A 15,355-nucleotide genomic window follows, 5' to 3' on the forward strand; every position below is an offset into this window, starting at 1 on the left:
TCGTTGGGCGAGACCCGTGGGCCGTGGGTTCCAGTGAGCAAGGCAGGCACCTTACACTACAGGCGCAGCACAGTGAGCTGTCGCCGAGCCTTACGGGCGGTAGTGTAGACGGGATGGAAAGGTGCCACTGCCACTCGGCTGGCTTACCTAGATGCACCAGCGTGGCGGCGATTCCACTGCGGCCTTGGAGATTACGCGGACAGGGACTTGCTGGCAGGGATGACGTTGCTCCCCTTCAACCATCTACCGGTGTGCCGGTTTCTACTGCTCTGTGCAGCTTGCAATGCGTGTCTCTTGCACCGGGGGTTGTTTTTATTTATTATTTATTTCCTAAATTGTCTTTCTTAGCATAGTGTTTGTGATTGTGTCTGTTATGTCTGTTTGGCAACCGAGATCAGGCAGCCATCCCTAGATTGTTTGTATACTCTATGAATTGGGGGAAAAAACACATCAGGCAGGTCTGAGTGGTGAACCACTCAGACTCATCGCATGTCGACCCAGAAGATCGACGACGCTCCTACAGCCGAGTGCCCGTGATGTGATCCGCCTCACAAGCTTTCGAGCCCAATAGACCGGACAACGCCGAGATGACTGAGCTCCACACCGACCGCACCGACTCACGCATGCAACACCGTTCGGCGCCTGACATCAGCCCGATGGCATTTGGATTCATGCTATGCTACGATCTTTGAACTTTCTGTTGTAGTTTGAGCAGCAATTCTTTAACTGCTTTTCCACCCCTCCAATTCCTGCTTCAGAAACCATTACCCATTTACGCCGGACCCGACATTGTTTTTTATCTACTGAACGCCGTTGGCCTTCATGCGCTCGAAGCAGCCGCGGTAGGCCTCATGGATCTCGGGCACCGTGTAGTTGTACTCCTTGAGCTTCTTCTCCAGCTTCGTTGTGTCGAGCTTGCAGTTGCTGCGGCCGGCCTTGATGACCTTGGACTGCTCCTCGAGCGAGAAGTTCTTCCACGTGAAGTCGGGGCGCACAATCTCCTTGAACAGAGACAGCACCTCGTTGTGCGAGATGGCGCCCGGGTTGGTGAAGTTGTAGATGCCCGTGTCCTTGTGCTCGGCCATGAGGATCGACGCAGGGAGGAGGTCGTGGAGGATCGTGTTACTGTTAGGGATGTCGACGACCCGGTCGTACTTGGCAATCTTGGTGACAAAGTTGCGCGAGTGCAAGTCGTCGCTGACGGGCATGCGCAGGCGAAGGATGAGGCAGTTGGTGTAGTGCTTCATGACCTACAGCAGCGATAGTTAGCAACGGGCTTCTACGCCGACTAGGCACGGGTTTGTGAAACATACCTCCTCAACGTGGCCCTTGGTCTCGGAGTAAAAGCTGCCCTTGAAGTTGGCAGGGTCGGTCTCGAGGTAGCCGGGCCCGCCAATGGGGTGGGCATCGTCATACTGGTAGATGCATCCAGTGGCGAAGACGGTGCAGTGGATGCCCTTGAGGAAGCAGGCGTCGGTGAGGTTCAGGGTGCCGATAACGTTGGAGCGCATCGTGGCCTCCTTGTTGTCCTCGCACCAGTCGACATTGGGGCGGCCAGTGCAGCCGGCACAGTTGAGGACGTGGGTGGGCTTAACCTTGTCGAGCTCGGCAATGACGCCCTCGCGGTCCTCCATGCGGACGGTGGTGGTGTAGACCTCCTTGCCCTGCCCCTCGAGGATATCCTTGAGGTGGTTCGCGACCCAGCCCTTGCCACCCCAGATCAGGAAGCGGTTCGCAGAGTGTCCGTTAGTGGCCATTGTGATGATTGCGTTGTTGTCCTTTTCCGTTGATGGGTTTCGTTATCGGAGGGTCGTCGAGTATGGGGTCGGGCGGGACTTTGTAGAGTTTGGACCGAGCTGGGGTGGTGTAAGTTTCGAGTCGTACGTCGGGTGGGATGTCGTCCGGTTCTGAGAGAGAGGTGTCTTATACGTCGGGGAGCTGGCAAGGGAGGAGGGGCAGCTGGAGGAGGGGGAAGACCAGGAAGAAGGAAAGGAGAAATAGAGTAATTTGTAAGACAGGCCGGTCTCCGGAAAGGGCAAGGGAAAAGTGTGAGACGGATTATTTATCTAGGGTCTGCGTGGCAGGTGCAACCAAAGGGAGACTCCAGAGAGGAGGGAGACTTTGCGTTTGGGTTCAGGCACGAGTCGTACTATCTGCGTTGCAGCTGCGGTCTCGACCTCCCCTCCCGGTCATCGATATTGGGACTGCTAGCTAGCACCGCCGGCAATGCGGTCCCAGCTATCCATAGCAGCGACTGACATTGGACACCAGGTGTTCACGTCGTTCCCACCCCCACCTTCGGGACGTTCAGGTACCACCACGGTCAACGTGCGACCCCGGAGCGCAACTTACGTACCTCGAGTACGAAGCTTGCCAGGAGCTACGTTCCATGTTGATTCGCTAGCTGCTGTTATCGGAGGGCAGCCAGCCTTTTTCCGTCGAGGCGACCCGCCCCAGCCATTGTCATGGCTACGGTGGGTAAGTGTGTGTGCTCTGTAAGCTGGGTCTGCCACGGAGGCCGAAGGGCAGCAGTCGATGGAGAGAAGAAAGAAATGTTAGCAAGGGACAAGAGGAAAAAGTAGCTACTTGCTACGTGGTGTCGCCGCGGGCCTCGAGACAAGTATCGCGAAATGCAGCTACGCGAGTTGAAAGCAGGCTAGAAGGGCTGAGAGGCTCCCTTGGGGATGCAAGTGTGAGACATTGCCGTCTGGGGGCTCACCGCAACATGCTCTCCCTTGGGGGTGGAAGGCGGTGGCAACGGGGGCGGTGCGGGTGAGACAGGACTCAAGAGTCGAGACTCGAATGCCGCCGTGTCGGCCGTGGTGGAGACACAAACACGGAGCCGCAGATGGACGACTATGGTCGGAAGCTCCAGTGCTAGCAGGGTCTTGGCCCATGGTGCGTGGGATTTGGAGATGCTGTTCGACGCAGCATCGAGCATCCCAAGGACGGGGCGGTTGCGCATGCATGCCCCTCATATCATGGTTCGGATGCTCGGGTTCTGAATGGGGGAATGCTGAGCTGGAAGAGATTTGGTCGGCCTCCGATTAGGGGAGGGATGACATGCGTGGAATAGCTGCCGCCGCTCTCCACACACACCTCATTTGGCGTCAGCAGTACCAAGTATGGGATGGTAGGTAGACCATGTACGAGATCAGAGCGGTCGCCTCTTGCGGTCGAGTGCAGCGGGCTCTGGAAACGCCATGGCGGGCGGGCACCGAAAGCAAAAGAGACCATGCGAGTCCCCCCTCGACCGAGTGTGAGACGACGAGAGGAGAGACATGGCAGGCTGGAATGAACGGGAGTTCAGAGCTTCCAAAAGGGCAGGAAGGCAGACCCTGAAATGATAATCCAATCTGACCCAGCTGGGAAGCATCTGTGCCCCGCAGCTGCAAAGGCAGAGGGGGAAATCGCCCCCAGGGGACCTGCGCCGCCGCAACCTGCCATCTGCCAATCACCGCCAGGCTCTCGTCTCATTGGTTCGCTTAGCGACAGCCGAACCACTTCAGCTGGTGCCCGTTGGTCGGGGCCTTCGAGTTCCCAATGGGATTCTGGGCCTCCGGGCTTCGGCCGGGCAAGTTCCTGCTGCGGTTTAGCGGATAGACGGGCAGCGTTCAGCGGAGTTGCGCAGGCGTGCGTGCCTCTGTAGCACCGTCCGTCCGCCTCCCGTCCACCACTCACAGGCGCCCGCTTGTCACTGTCCGAACAAGACATCAGCGCTGAGCGTGACTGGACTGGGGGAGGTGACACCATGCTAGCGACCCCAAGAGGTTGTCTTGGCAGAGACTGACGGGCTCCGTTGCATTTCGCCAATTTGGAGCTGGAGAAAAAAAAAAGGAGCTGGGGTTGGCTGCGCCCGAGTTTGTTCCCCCGTTTTGGTTGCTTCCTGCCCGGTTGGAATTGGTCAGGTTCTGGCACCGTTGGACCATTGGTTTGAAGACAGCGGAGAATTCTTTCCCTCCTATTCCTTCCTCTTATTTACAGCTGCCGTTGCTGCTGCTTCTTTTTCCGTCGTGTTGTTGTTGATCCACGTTTACTTCAGCCGTTACTCTCCCCAGATCAACCAACTCAATTCTTCATCTGGTCCGAAGTCCGTGTCCTCCCCCCAACAAACGCGCACGCACGATCCAGACCTTCTGGGACGTCGAAACGAGAAAAGGAAGGGAAAAAAAGCTGCGACCGCCTTGCTGACGACTTCGTGCGCAAAGACTCCGTACTGGTTCATTGGCTCGCGACTTTACTGCCAGCCAACCTCGACGAAGACGACGACAACTAGTCTAGCCTAACCGCCTGCGACGAGACTCGACTTTCACCCAGTCGCCTCCTCCGCCAACCCACTCCACCGTCATATCGCGTCAGTATCGCAGCCCACCGTCCGTCGCGAGGACCAACTGTCATCATGGGTATCATCTTCTACCTCCTGCACCCGAACCAGCTCCGCTCCATCATCCAATGGTAGGTTCTTGAACTCTGATGGCTCGGCGCACACGCGCTCGCTCACACGCGCAATGCGCCGCCGCCTTCCTCTCCCACCACACCTGCTAACCTTATGTTTAGGAAGGTCTGGCACGACCCCGTTCACCGTCGCGACCCCTCCAAGGAGGACCCTACTCTGACGGCATGCTTCGAACACCTCAACAAGACGAGCCGTAGCTTCTCCGCCGTCATCCAGGAGCTCAACCCCGAGCTGCTGGTCCCCGTCTGCCTATTTTACCTCGTCCTGCGTGGCCTCGACACCATCGAAGATGACATGACGCTCGACATCAAGGAGAAAGAGCCGCTCCTGCGCCACTTCGACCAGTACATGGAGACGGATGGCTGGACGTTCACCAAGAACGGCCCCAACGAGAAGGACCGCAACCTGTTGGTGCACTTTGACGATGTCGTTACCGAGCTGAAGAAGATCAAGAAGCCCTACTACGACGTCATCAAGGACATCACCATCAAGATGGGCAACGGCATGGCCGACTACGCCAACAACGCCGCCTTCAACGAACACGGCGTCGCTACCGTCAAGGAATACGAGCTGTACTGCCACTACGTTGCCGGCCTCGTCGGTGACGGCCTGACGCGTCTCTTTGTCGAGGGCAACATGGCCAACCCCAAGCTCCTCGAGCGCCCCGAGCTCACCGAGTCCATGGGCCAGTTCCTGCAAAAGACCAACATCATCCGCGACGTCCACGAGGACTACCTCGACAAGCGCCGCTTCTGGCCCAAGGACATCTGGAGCAAGCACGTCGACACCTGGGACGACCTCTTCAAGCCCGAGCACCAGCGCCAGGCCCTCGAGTGCAGCTCCGAGATGGTCCTCAACGCCCTCAAGCACGCCGAGGAGTGCCTGTTCTACATGGCTGGCATCAAGGACCAGAGCGTCTTCAACTTCGTTGCCATCCCCCAGAGCATGGCCATTGCCACGCTCGAGCTCGTCTTCCGCAACCCCGCCATCTTCAACAGCCACATCAAGATCACAAAGGGCGATGCATGCCAGCTCATGAGCGAGTCAACACAGAACCTCTTTGTTGTGTGTGAGGTTTTCAGGAGATATATCCGCCGGATTCACAAGAAGAACGACCCGCGTGACCCCAACTTTGTGCAAATTAGCGTGCAGTGTGGCAAGGTACGTTTGGAGAATGTGCGTCTGTCTGTACGCAAGCCAGTTGCTAACCCATATGCGCAGATTGAGCAGTTCATCGACTCTCTGTTCCCGAGACAGGACCCCAAGAAGCTCGGAGAAACGGCGAAACAGAAAGAGCGGGGCCAGCCGGGCATGGACCCAGGCGAAGCCTTCATATTGGGCGGCATGGTCCTGCTGACCCTCTTTTTCGTCTCTGCTCTTATGGTGAGCTCCGAAATTTTCTTTCCTCATTTCCCTTCCTTCACCTCCAACCTCACAACCCTCCAACTCCTCCCCCCTCTCGACTCAGGGTTGCCGCCCAGACTCGTCGACTGACAATACTCTCTCAGATTGGCACGGCCTGGTTCTTTGGTGCGCGCTTTGACTCGCTCTGGAAGACGGAGAGCGTCTACTGGCCCGGCACGGAGCCCGGCTCGGCGCGGCCCATCGACCACAAGGAGCTGTAACTCCAGACAAGATGAGAACAAATGCTGTTCTCTGGCTACGCTTCATCTGACGTGTTGACGGTACATAATTGACGAGGAGTTTTTTTTTCGGTTGACCGCCGCCGGTCTGGCCACGACGTATTGAGGAGCCCATACTAATTTTGCTAATACACACCATCCTCGTGATGGGTTTTTCGCGCTGGCATTCAGTCTCCCGCCCACCTCGTTTTATGGGATGCATTCCAAGTGACACCAATCGTCCCTACACCCCCAAACCAAGCACGGATGTCAAATTGCAATTCAGTCCCGCCGCAAGGTGGTTATGACTGTGGTTGTGCCGAAGAAGTGCTGATATCAAACCCCACCGGCAACGACCCCGTCCATCAGCGGCGGGTACGGGGCGGGCGCGTCTTCCACTGTCTCCAGGGGCGCGCTCTTCTGCTCCGGCTTGCAAACATACTCTCGTGACTGAACGTCTGTTATATAGATGACCTTGCGCTGTGACGGGTTCTCTGGCTGGTCGGGGAGATGTCCTCCTTCGTCTGATTCACGGCGTTCATCATCGGGTGACAAGCCTGTCACGGGGTGTCGCGGACACAAAGGCCAAGGACAAGCTTTTCGTACCTGTCGGCAGCCAGTTTCCACCTCCCCAGAATCGGGCAGCCTGAAGCGTTTCGCAACGAGTGGAACCTCAAATCACGGCGACGCTGGGTAATCGCTGCTTGTTGAAGACGACGACGGCGTTGAGGAGGATCGACGAGCCAAGGCATAGCAGTCCAGCTCGTAGCATCAACAAGGACCTTGGCCGGCTTGGCCGCTGCAGCGAGCAGCCGGGCTAGTGCGCATTTCAGACGACCGGTGGGCGTTATGTGCCTTTATATCGTCGCGCATATGCCTTGGTGCCGAAGAGCCCAAGAGTTTCCATGTGCGGGCGGCATGTGCGCGAGTCTTATTGTCTCGGGGCCGCCCGGCCTTTGGCCAAGGTTTTTTTCGTCCTTTCCCTGACGCCGGCGACCGAGTCCCGCCCGGTACCGCGTTGTCGCAATGCATTGTGAGTGTGTAAGAGCGTGTGAAGGCGTACGTGCGCGCGCGGCGACCTCCCCCCGTCTCGCAAAGATGCGGCTCTTGGAAAAGTTCTCGGCGTTCATGCGACGAGCGTCCGCGACCCAAGTGTGTGTCCTGTCGCAGCGTGGGGAAAGGAGTGATGTTTGTGCACCCGGCTTCCTCGTCCTCTCATTCGGCGAACGAGACGGCCAAACGTCGATGGACGCACGCCCCCCCCCAACCCCCAAGAAACAAGAAGAGCATCTTTCACCTTGTTCCTCTCTGGCGAGCCGGCATCCCCCTGGGATGGCCAGGCAGAGCCACGCGAGGACGGCGCCTAGGATCACGGCTCAAGGCGACGTCTCACCCCTCCCCCCTCTGCGCCGCGCACGAGAAATAGAAAAGGTCCCCTTGACGCCAAGAATACGATCTCCATATCTCCAACGCGAGGCCTATGGAGCCGTCCAAGGGGTTTCCGTCTCAGCGCGGCCTACAACGAACAAGAGATGAGAGAGAGAGGGCTTCTCTGGCCTCGGGAGGCTGCTTCAGCGGCGTTTTGGGACAGTCGTTCCTCGCGCCCGGCCTGCGTGGCTCGGTCTCCCCTCCCCGCTGTCCACGTCGTCGGACGTCGTCGACGTCGACGTGAATAGCATCTAGAGTGCGACAAGCCACCCAACGACTGCCTACTCCCGTGTGACGCGGCCGTCGAGGTTCGATGGAACCCCGTGGATGATGACGCGGGAGAAGACCAGGTCTGGAAGAGCAAGACGGGTTTTGTCTGCGTATCGATGCCCGGGTCCGGGCAGTACCCGTTCCCATTCCCGAAACGCATCCGCCGGGAGGGAGATGGGCTGACTTTCTGCTCCCTCCCTCCCCTCCCTTTAGCGAGCCTCTGGGTACCGGGACGGGGGGCGACATTCTCTAAGCAGTAGAGAGATTCCCATTGTTTAAAGTGTGCGTGTGAAGATATTGGACGAGAGGCGTTGACTCAGTGTCCTGCTGACCACCTGCTACTCCGGCTGTCTTGCACGTGTGTGCCTGCACCTGCGTCTGTAGCACTCCATTTACACTTCCCGCCTTCTCGCTCTCTCTCTCTCTACGCGTGCTGCTTAGCGGGCGAATGATGTGAGCCCGAGTCTGTAACGGACCGTCTGGTCTTTTGATTGTGAGTCCCGTTCGATGGGAAAACCAAGGTAAATGGCCGTGGAAAGCTAAACTCGACACCCGCGCAGGTGCCAGACTCAGTTTGCTGGGTGCGAGTGCGCTTCGCGAACCGTCTGTGTGTTTGTAAGAGCAGAACCTCGGATTCTTCACCTCGCCGTTCTCCTCCTCCCCTCGACCTCTCGCCGTCATATCGTGCATGTTGGCGCTGGCGTTGGTGTCGAGGACTGAACCAGAAGCCAACTCGAGAGCACGCCGCTTGCACCCTACCCAACGCCAGTCATGACACCTCGCATACATGTATTCTTCCCCAATGGTTTCCGGCCTCCGCGCCCAGCGCTCCTCTCGTGCGAATCGCCGAGTTCATCCCATCCGGACCGCCCTTGCCCTTTCCCCTTTCCCACTTCAAGTAACTCGACGCAGAAACCATAACTTTGTTTTCTTTCGTCCCCCGTCGACATTTACTGTTTTCTGTCTATTCTCAGACCCTCCACCCCCGTCCGTCCCTCGCGGCATGGTCGTTGCCGCATATCCCACGCCCTCTCCCTCGTGTCTGAGGTGGTGCAGAAGCGTCATGGCGTCATGGTGCCGTCCCCCCGAGCGGCTCGCTTGCTGCCATGCTTCCTGGCTCTGCTCTGCCCAGGAACCCAGTCTCTCCTCCACCGCGCCAAAGAAAAAGAAAGCCAGCATTGCCTTCCGCATTGGGAAGGGCTGCTGTAAATATGGACTTGGAGGCTCTTCAGGGGGGGGGGGGGGTTATCTTTACCGGATCTCGGCCGGCGCAAATTGGGTTTGCGATGGCAGTGTGATGCCGCTGCATGACGTCTCTATATCCCCAGGACTCTCACCCCCAGATGGGTTATTCGGGTCGAACGGCTGTGGGATGATGGCATGGCAGACAGGGTGCAAGGATGGTATTCCAATGCACGATGGGAAACGTCACAAGAAAAGGTTACAGTGATCACAACAGACATCACAGCAGTCGGGTCATAATGCGAACGCACAGTGAATATTCCATAGCTGTCTGCTCTCATTACCAAATTCTCTCTGAAGAATTTCTTAAATACATCTGGGTTTTGGCTTTGGAAGATAGAGAAATAAAAAAAATGGTTCAAGAAGTAGGAGACCAAGGAAGCAAGCAGGAAAATAAAACCCAAGACAGAATAGGGGAGTTGGAGTCGTGGGACGAGGGAACCAGCCCCATCGAGGGTTTTTGTTTTTTCTTGTCATCTTTGATATACTTCTTGAAATGCATTGTTGGCTCGCCTGCCCTTCTTTGTCTGGTTTACATACAATGGACCCCAAGGGTGTCGATGTCCTCCCCTTGCTGGTCAGGACTTGCTCTGCTTCGCTTGCTGTGCTGATTGTGTGAAAAGCCCGCTCGCCGATGCATCGCGAATGTGATGATGATGTGGTGCCGAATTCGACTGATTGGGTATCCTCTAAAATGCCGTGAATTGTTGTCGTCTCCCCTCGAGTATCCAAAAGGAACGCAATGAAAGCGACGTGTATTAAACCAAAGGAAACGGGGGGAAACGCCGAGAGGACGGGGCTGTCATGCTTGTGCGTTCCCCGATCCGGAGGAAAAATCCTAGTCCGCCAGCGAATGGCAGAACTTCTAGAGCTGGCCGTTGTTGGCGATCAGGTTGGTCGTGCCGGCGGTGTTGCGCTGGACTGAGGCGCCGGAGGCCTCGGCAAGGGCCAGCATGCGGTCGGTAAGGGACTTGACGGTGTTGAGGTTCTCCAGGCTCATCAGGTAGGCGGCGAGGCCGGCGACGTGGGGAGAGGCCATGGAGGTGCCGGAGAGGGTGTTGGTGGCGGTGTCGCTGGTGATGCCGACGGACAGGATGTTGACACCGGGGGCGAAGATGTCAACGGCGGCGCCGAAGTTGGAGAAGGAGGCCTTGCGGTCGTTGCGGGCGTCGATGGCTCCAACAGTGATGGCGTTGGGGGCGGACGCGGGCGAGGTGTTGGCGGCATCCTGGTTCTCGTTACCGGCGGCGACGACGGGGACGATGCCGGCGTTGTTCAGGGCCTGGACGGCGCGGTTGACGGCGGCGGAGGCTGAGCCACCGAGTGACATGTTCATAACTGCCTTGCCAGTGAGGTTCTTGGCCTTGACGTCGTCAATGACTAGGCGAGGTTAGTTGACGGGGTTCACCCAGGAATGTTGGCTTGTGTGGGGGCCTCTCAAAACGTACCGAACTGCATGCCATCGAGAACACCAGAGTTGGAACCGGCACCGTCGCCGTCGAGGACCTTGACAGCAACGAGGTTAACGTTCTTGGCAACACCAAAAGTCTGACCACCAATGGTTCCGGCAACGTGAGAGCCGTGACCGTTCTCGTCAGTGTCCTACAATCTCATGTTAGCCTCTCATCTCGCACTCATCGTCGACTCATGAAGAGTGAAGCGGTATGAAAGAAATTTCCAAAAACTTACCACGGTGTTGATGAAGTTGGCGCCAAAGGTCGCGCGGCCCTGGAACTCAGAGTGGGTAGTGAGGATGCCGGTGTCGACAATGTAGGCGGTGATGCCATCGCCGCCAGTCTGATCAAAGACGTAGCCAGTCTCGCCAGCAGCGGCGTGAGACATGCGGACCAGGCCGGGGGGCGCGTTGGTCTGGGAGACGGTGGCTGAGATCTTGACCTTGGCGTCCTGCTCGACGTAGGCGACCTCCTCGGCGCTCATAACGTTCATGATCATGGAGTCGTCGGCCTCCATGACGGTAGCGCGCCAGCTGTTCATCTTGAAGTTGCGGGTCGAGGTGCTCAGGGCGCGGCCGTCGAGGGAGCGCTTGCCGATGTTGCGCTTCTTGATGGCGGCGGCGAAGGAGGACATCTTGGAGGTGATGGCGTCGTCGTCAAAGGAGCTGTTGTAAACAACGATGTACTTGTTGGGGATCAGGTCCAGGGCGTTCAGGTTGGAGATGGGGATGCCCATGAAGGAGTCCGTCTGGTTGATGGCGGCGCTCTTCAGGCCGAAGGGGACGGCGAGAGCAGCGGGCAGCATGGCTGCGAGAAGGGCGGTGGCGCGAACCATGTTGGGCGAGTTGTTTTCGAGTGGTGTTGGTGTATGTAGATACGGTGGTGGTTGATATCAAGCAAGGACAGGACACGGGAGAGAACTAGCTCGTCGTTGTCGAAGTCGTCAAATAATGATTCGAAGAGAAAAATGAGAAGACCGCAGGTCTTTCTTTTAAAAAAACTGTCGTCGTTGGGTAGAGAAGTGGTCGACACGGCGAAAAGTGGCGTGTACGAGCGAGAGAGTGACTCGAGATGGTTGGGAAGGTGCCAAGGAGTGCGATGAGAATGCCGAGAGAGCGAATAATAAAAAAGGATCCGGATCCAGTCACGACACAAAGCCTTTGTTTATTCGTCGTCTCTCAAACCGTTCAAAAAAAAGCTGCCCGAACCAGGTGAAACAAGATGTAATAAATGAGTAGTTGATGAAGCGGAACGGAGAGGCGGGAAAGGGTTGGGTTGTTCTGTTAGCTAACCGACCACACAGTGGAATGTGCGAGGAGGATGTAAACCAAGAGAAACTGTGGGAGAGTGGAGGAGGAGGAATACAGAGGATATAGAGATCAAAAGAAGAGAGGGACGTAGCAAGAAGAAGTAAGAGACGAAAGGCCAAGCACAGCTGGGCTAAATGGAGGTTGTGGACAGTAGCTTAAGTATAACGACGGACGATGAGAAGAAAAAAGAAGGGGACAGGAAGGGGAGGAGACAAGGGGGGTGGACCGGGGTCAGAGGTACATCATGTATCTCTGCAGTCTGCTGGCAGGTCCTGCTGTGTGCAGGCGGCTGTCCGTCTGGCCAGTCTCCTGTACTCTGTATCTGGCACCGGTTGACTTGACCTGGGCCCTGGTTTGTGTGCTTGGTGGGTGGTGGTGCTTTGGTGCGTGCTTGACCTTGACCTTGACCATGACCTGGGGCTCAGAGGCGTGTTGTCTTGGGTCTCTACCTGGGTCTGGTCATGGAGGGGGGGGGGGGGGGGGGGGGGGTGTCGTTTACGTTTGCACGCAAGGTACGTAAACTAGGTGTATGGGGGGTGTGTGGGTGTGGGCACCGTGGATGCAGCAGATGGATATGCTGGATCCAACAGGAACAAGGTCGTGCAAGACGAACGAAAACAAGGGACGAGTGGGCGCCGAGCACAATACCGTCGAGTCTATCGCAATAGGTACCACGTACACTATTGTTCGGCACAATTTGGTTAAGCCCCAGGTCACGACGGAGCACATGGATACTCTGTACATTCGAGCCAGGAGGTGGGAAGCCGAAAAGGGGACGAGGGAAGATGGCGTAGGAAATGCCCACGAGGAAAAACGGAGAGACAGCGACGAGAGACGACGCAGACGCAAACGCAGACGCACGTAGGCGCAGAGGAGAAACAAGGAGGCGTACAGATTCCGCAGAGAGGGAGAAAGTGAGTGTGTGTGTGTGAGAGAGAGAGAGAGAGAGACACCACAACCGCAGCTAGAGACAGATGGGGGAACCATACCCAGAAAGGTACGTCCTTTCCTCGAAATGACTACGTACCCCGTGTCCGTGCCCATGGCTTGGCACAGCTCCCTTTTCGGTTGTTGCGTCGGCTAGAGCGATTCGTTGGTTGCGCATCAAGTACCTGCATGCTTTGTGTGCTTGAGCCAAGCCATGGCAGCACTTGGGCGTTGTGCGCGCTCTGCCGTCTTGTTGTCTTATCCCTCCATCTTGGGGAAGGAGGAGGGTTCTGGTCGAGGGACTCCTGCGCGTATCACCGCTGCAAGGGCAGCAGTCCTTAGGTAATGTAGAGGTGGCCAGGGGGGTCAGAGAAAAACGACAGCAGCTACACGCTCGTCTCCTTACCCACACATTTTACTCTCGGGAGAAGACTCCTGGGCCGCTGGCACTAGGCTAAATCAAGCTTGCTTCGCCTTTTCCTGGACGGCATGGGAATTTGGGAGCGACGGGGATGGCCCAGACCAGCTGCCTGGTGGGTGACGGGTGGGGAAGGGTGACTGACTAACTGGCATGTTGATTTTTCCCTCTGTTTTTGCCCACTCCCGGCTTAGTAGATGACTGCTTCTCCGTCACCGAAGGTAAGAGGTGACGTGCGGCGCATACAAATGGGATGCATGGATGATGGATGGTTGACAGTACCGTAGTCCAGCCCTCGGGATGAGGGGGAGGGGGAGACGACGGGCATGAGCTAAGGCAAGGTACAGACAGATTCAACCGCAGGAGCGGCAGTCCGCGAGATGGGTGCATGTCGTTTGCTCCCCTTTCGCTCCATCGATTCGACCAGGGATCTCCGCGAGGCCATTTCGCATGTCGCCCATCCTCCGCTGGTTACCAACCAAACCCAGCCCTCGGCGGGACTCTGCCAACGGCTTGTGCAACCAGGTCGAGATATGCAACACTGCGGTTCTGGATCGTCCTGATGTCTCGACCCTAGCAACCCGAGCAACCCGACCAGCCCGTTCGGCTGCTCGTGGAATGTCCAAGAGCGGCAGAGGCGCCGCCGCCGCCGCCGCCGCCTCCTCCTCCTCCGCCGCCGCTGCCCTCATCTCTGTGCTGTGGTCGTTGTAATCAACAAGTGCTTGCTTGCTGGCAGTTTCCTCTCCTTTCGCAGCAAATGACCTTCGCAGCAACGCGAATACGCCCAGCGGACACCGATGAGGCGGCCTGAGCTGCTGTCAGCGTTGACTGTAGGTAGATGTCTATGCCTGCCCCCGTTCTGTGACTCGGATCCAGCAAGCTCAGATGCGCATGTGCAATATATCCGTTCGAGACACAGAGACAAACATCAGACAGGCGGCCGGTCTGGTTGGCTTCCCATCTCTCTCGGATTGGGAGAGCAGGAAAAAAAAAAAGGTCTCAGTCGTACCCGATACAAACACAACCTGAAGCTCGATGCCAGTGCGCATCGTTGCTTCCTTTCCTTCCGGGCCTTTTCCAGACCACGTTGCCCATGCACATCACCTCTGGATCTTCTTGTTGCGCTGGTTTTTTTTTTTTTGGGGGGGGGGGGGGGGGGGTTTGTCTCTCTTTCCCAGTTTGGTCCTCTCTTCTCGCCTCCTTCCTCCCCGTCCTCCTCCACTAGCATAGGTCCTTCTGCTTCATCGTCTTTTTTTTTTTTCGGGACTTGTCGAAGCAGGAATGTAGTGGGGCAGCTTCCTTCTCCTTTTCCCACCTTTCCCCTGGAGCTGTTGGCAGGCATCCCCTGCGTGGGCGCGAAGATCGGGGCACGTAGCGCGGTACGTACCCTCGCGACCTGTCCGTTGTCCCACTGTCGATGACAGCCGAGCGGATGCTAGTCCCATGCTGGGAAAGCGTCAGTCCGTAGCGGTTCCCTCTTTGGGTGCTGCGGCAGCCAAGCGCGCCGCTGAATGGCCGTGCCAAGTCAAACAAGCCTAACGTCTGGCGACGCTACGTCGTCGATCTTGCCCCCGGTGCCTCCTTGTCCCCTCCCCCTTCCTCCCTTCATCTTTCGTCTCCCCCCCCGCTCACTAGCGCCAGTTTCGACCCTGTCATTTCGACTAAATCTGTAACGTCCAAGTCCAGCGCCTCATGGCAAAATGGACCCCATCAAGCCCTTTCAGTCAACACAGTCTTGCGAGTCTCCTCGACAGCCAGTCCGGGTCCACCGCGTCCACGCCCACATCCGCGTCCGCGTCTGCGCCTACACTAGTGTATTTCTGCCGGCTCCGGGCTCCCTCTTCGGAGTTTTCCCGTGCTGCGACCGTTGCCGTCGTGTAGTGTACTTTATCTGGGCTTTTATCAGTATCAAAACTTGTATAGGACGCACTCATCACACCTGAACGTTGCGTCTCGGCCCCAGTCCCGTGGAAAAGTCTGCTTTGCTGGGTCCTGATGCCGTCAACGATCACCATCTGGATCCCGGCGCCACGCCGGTATCGCCTTGTCTTGCGCAGATAGTCTCTACACCCTCCAACCCTGACCCGTTCTCTCAATGCCGCGCAATAACGCGTCTGCTCTGATGCAACATGCTCGTAGCTGTCTTCTATTTTGTGCGTCGCATACTGGTACACAGCCTGTCCTCCTGACCCTGTCCCCGTCAGGACACCCGCGAGGTCTTGTGCGTC

General features: G+C 57.3%; 4 protein-coding genes across 4 annotated transcripts; 1 reads left to right on the plus strand and 3 right to left on the minus strand.

Moving 5' to 3' along the window:
* Positions 1–800: 800 nt before the first annotated feature.
* ColSpa_01684 (bifunctional dTDP-4-dehydrorhamnose 3,5-epimerase/dTDP-4-dehydrorhamnose reductase) lies at positions 801–1,757 on the minus strand (the record flags this gene model as incomplete). Its single annotated transcript, XM_049267896.1, has 2 exons — positions 801–1,250; positions 1,314–1,757. 2 exons carry the CDS (start codon positions 1,755–1,757, stop codon positions 801–803), a joined length of 894 nt encoding a protein of 297 aa, XP_049123853.1.
* Positions 1,758–4,399: 2,642 nt separating this feature from the next.
* Positions 4,400–6,081, plus strand: ColSpa_01685 (putative sterigmatocystin biosynthesis monooxygenase stcW; the record flags this gene model as incomplete). Its single annotated transcript, XM_049267897.1, has 4 exons — positions 4,400–4,455; positions 4,558–5,617; positions 5,678–5,839; positions 5,965–6,081. 4 exons carry the CDS (start codon positions 4,400–4,402, stop codon positions 6,079–6,081), a joined length of 1,395 nt encoding a protein of 464 aa, XP_049123854.1.
* A 3,802-nt stretch (positions 6,082–9,883) lies between these two features.
* On the minus strand, positions 9,884–11,307 carry ColSpa_01686 (alkaline protease 1; the record flags this gene model as incomplete). The annotated part of the gene is made up of 3 exons (XM_049267898.1): positions 9,884–10,398; positions 10,467–10,620; positions 10,708–11,307. The coding sequence occupies 3 exons, from the start codon at positions 11,305–11,307 to the stop codon at positions 9,884–9,886; spliced, it is 1,269 nt and encodes a 422-aa protein (XP_049123855.1).
* A 706-nt stretch (positions 11,308–12,013) lies between these two features.
* On the minus strand, positions 12,014–12,193 carry ColSpa_01687 (uncharacterized protein; the record flags this gene model as incomplete). Its single annotated transcript, XM_049267899.1, has 1 exon — positions 12,014–12,193. The coding sequence occupies one exon, from the start codon at positions 12,191–12,193 to the stop codon at positions 12,014–12,016; it is 180 nt and encodes a 59-aa protein (XP_049123856.1).
* Between the last annotated feature and the right edge of the window lie 3,162 nt (positions 12,194–15,355).

Source organism: Colletotrichum spaethianum (assembly GCF_022836535.1).
Source record: "Colletotrichum spaethianum MAFF 239500 DNA, contig03, whole genome shotgun sequence".
In the NCBI taxonomy this organism is placed as follows: domain Eukaryota; kingdom Fungi; phylum Ascomycota; class Sordariomycetes; order Glomerellales; family Glomerellaceae; genus Colletotrichum; species Colletotrichum spaethianum.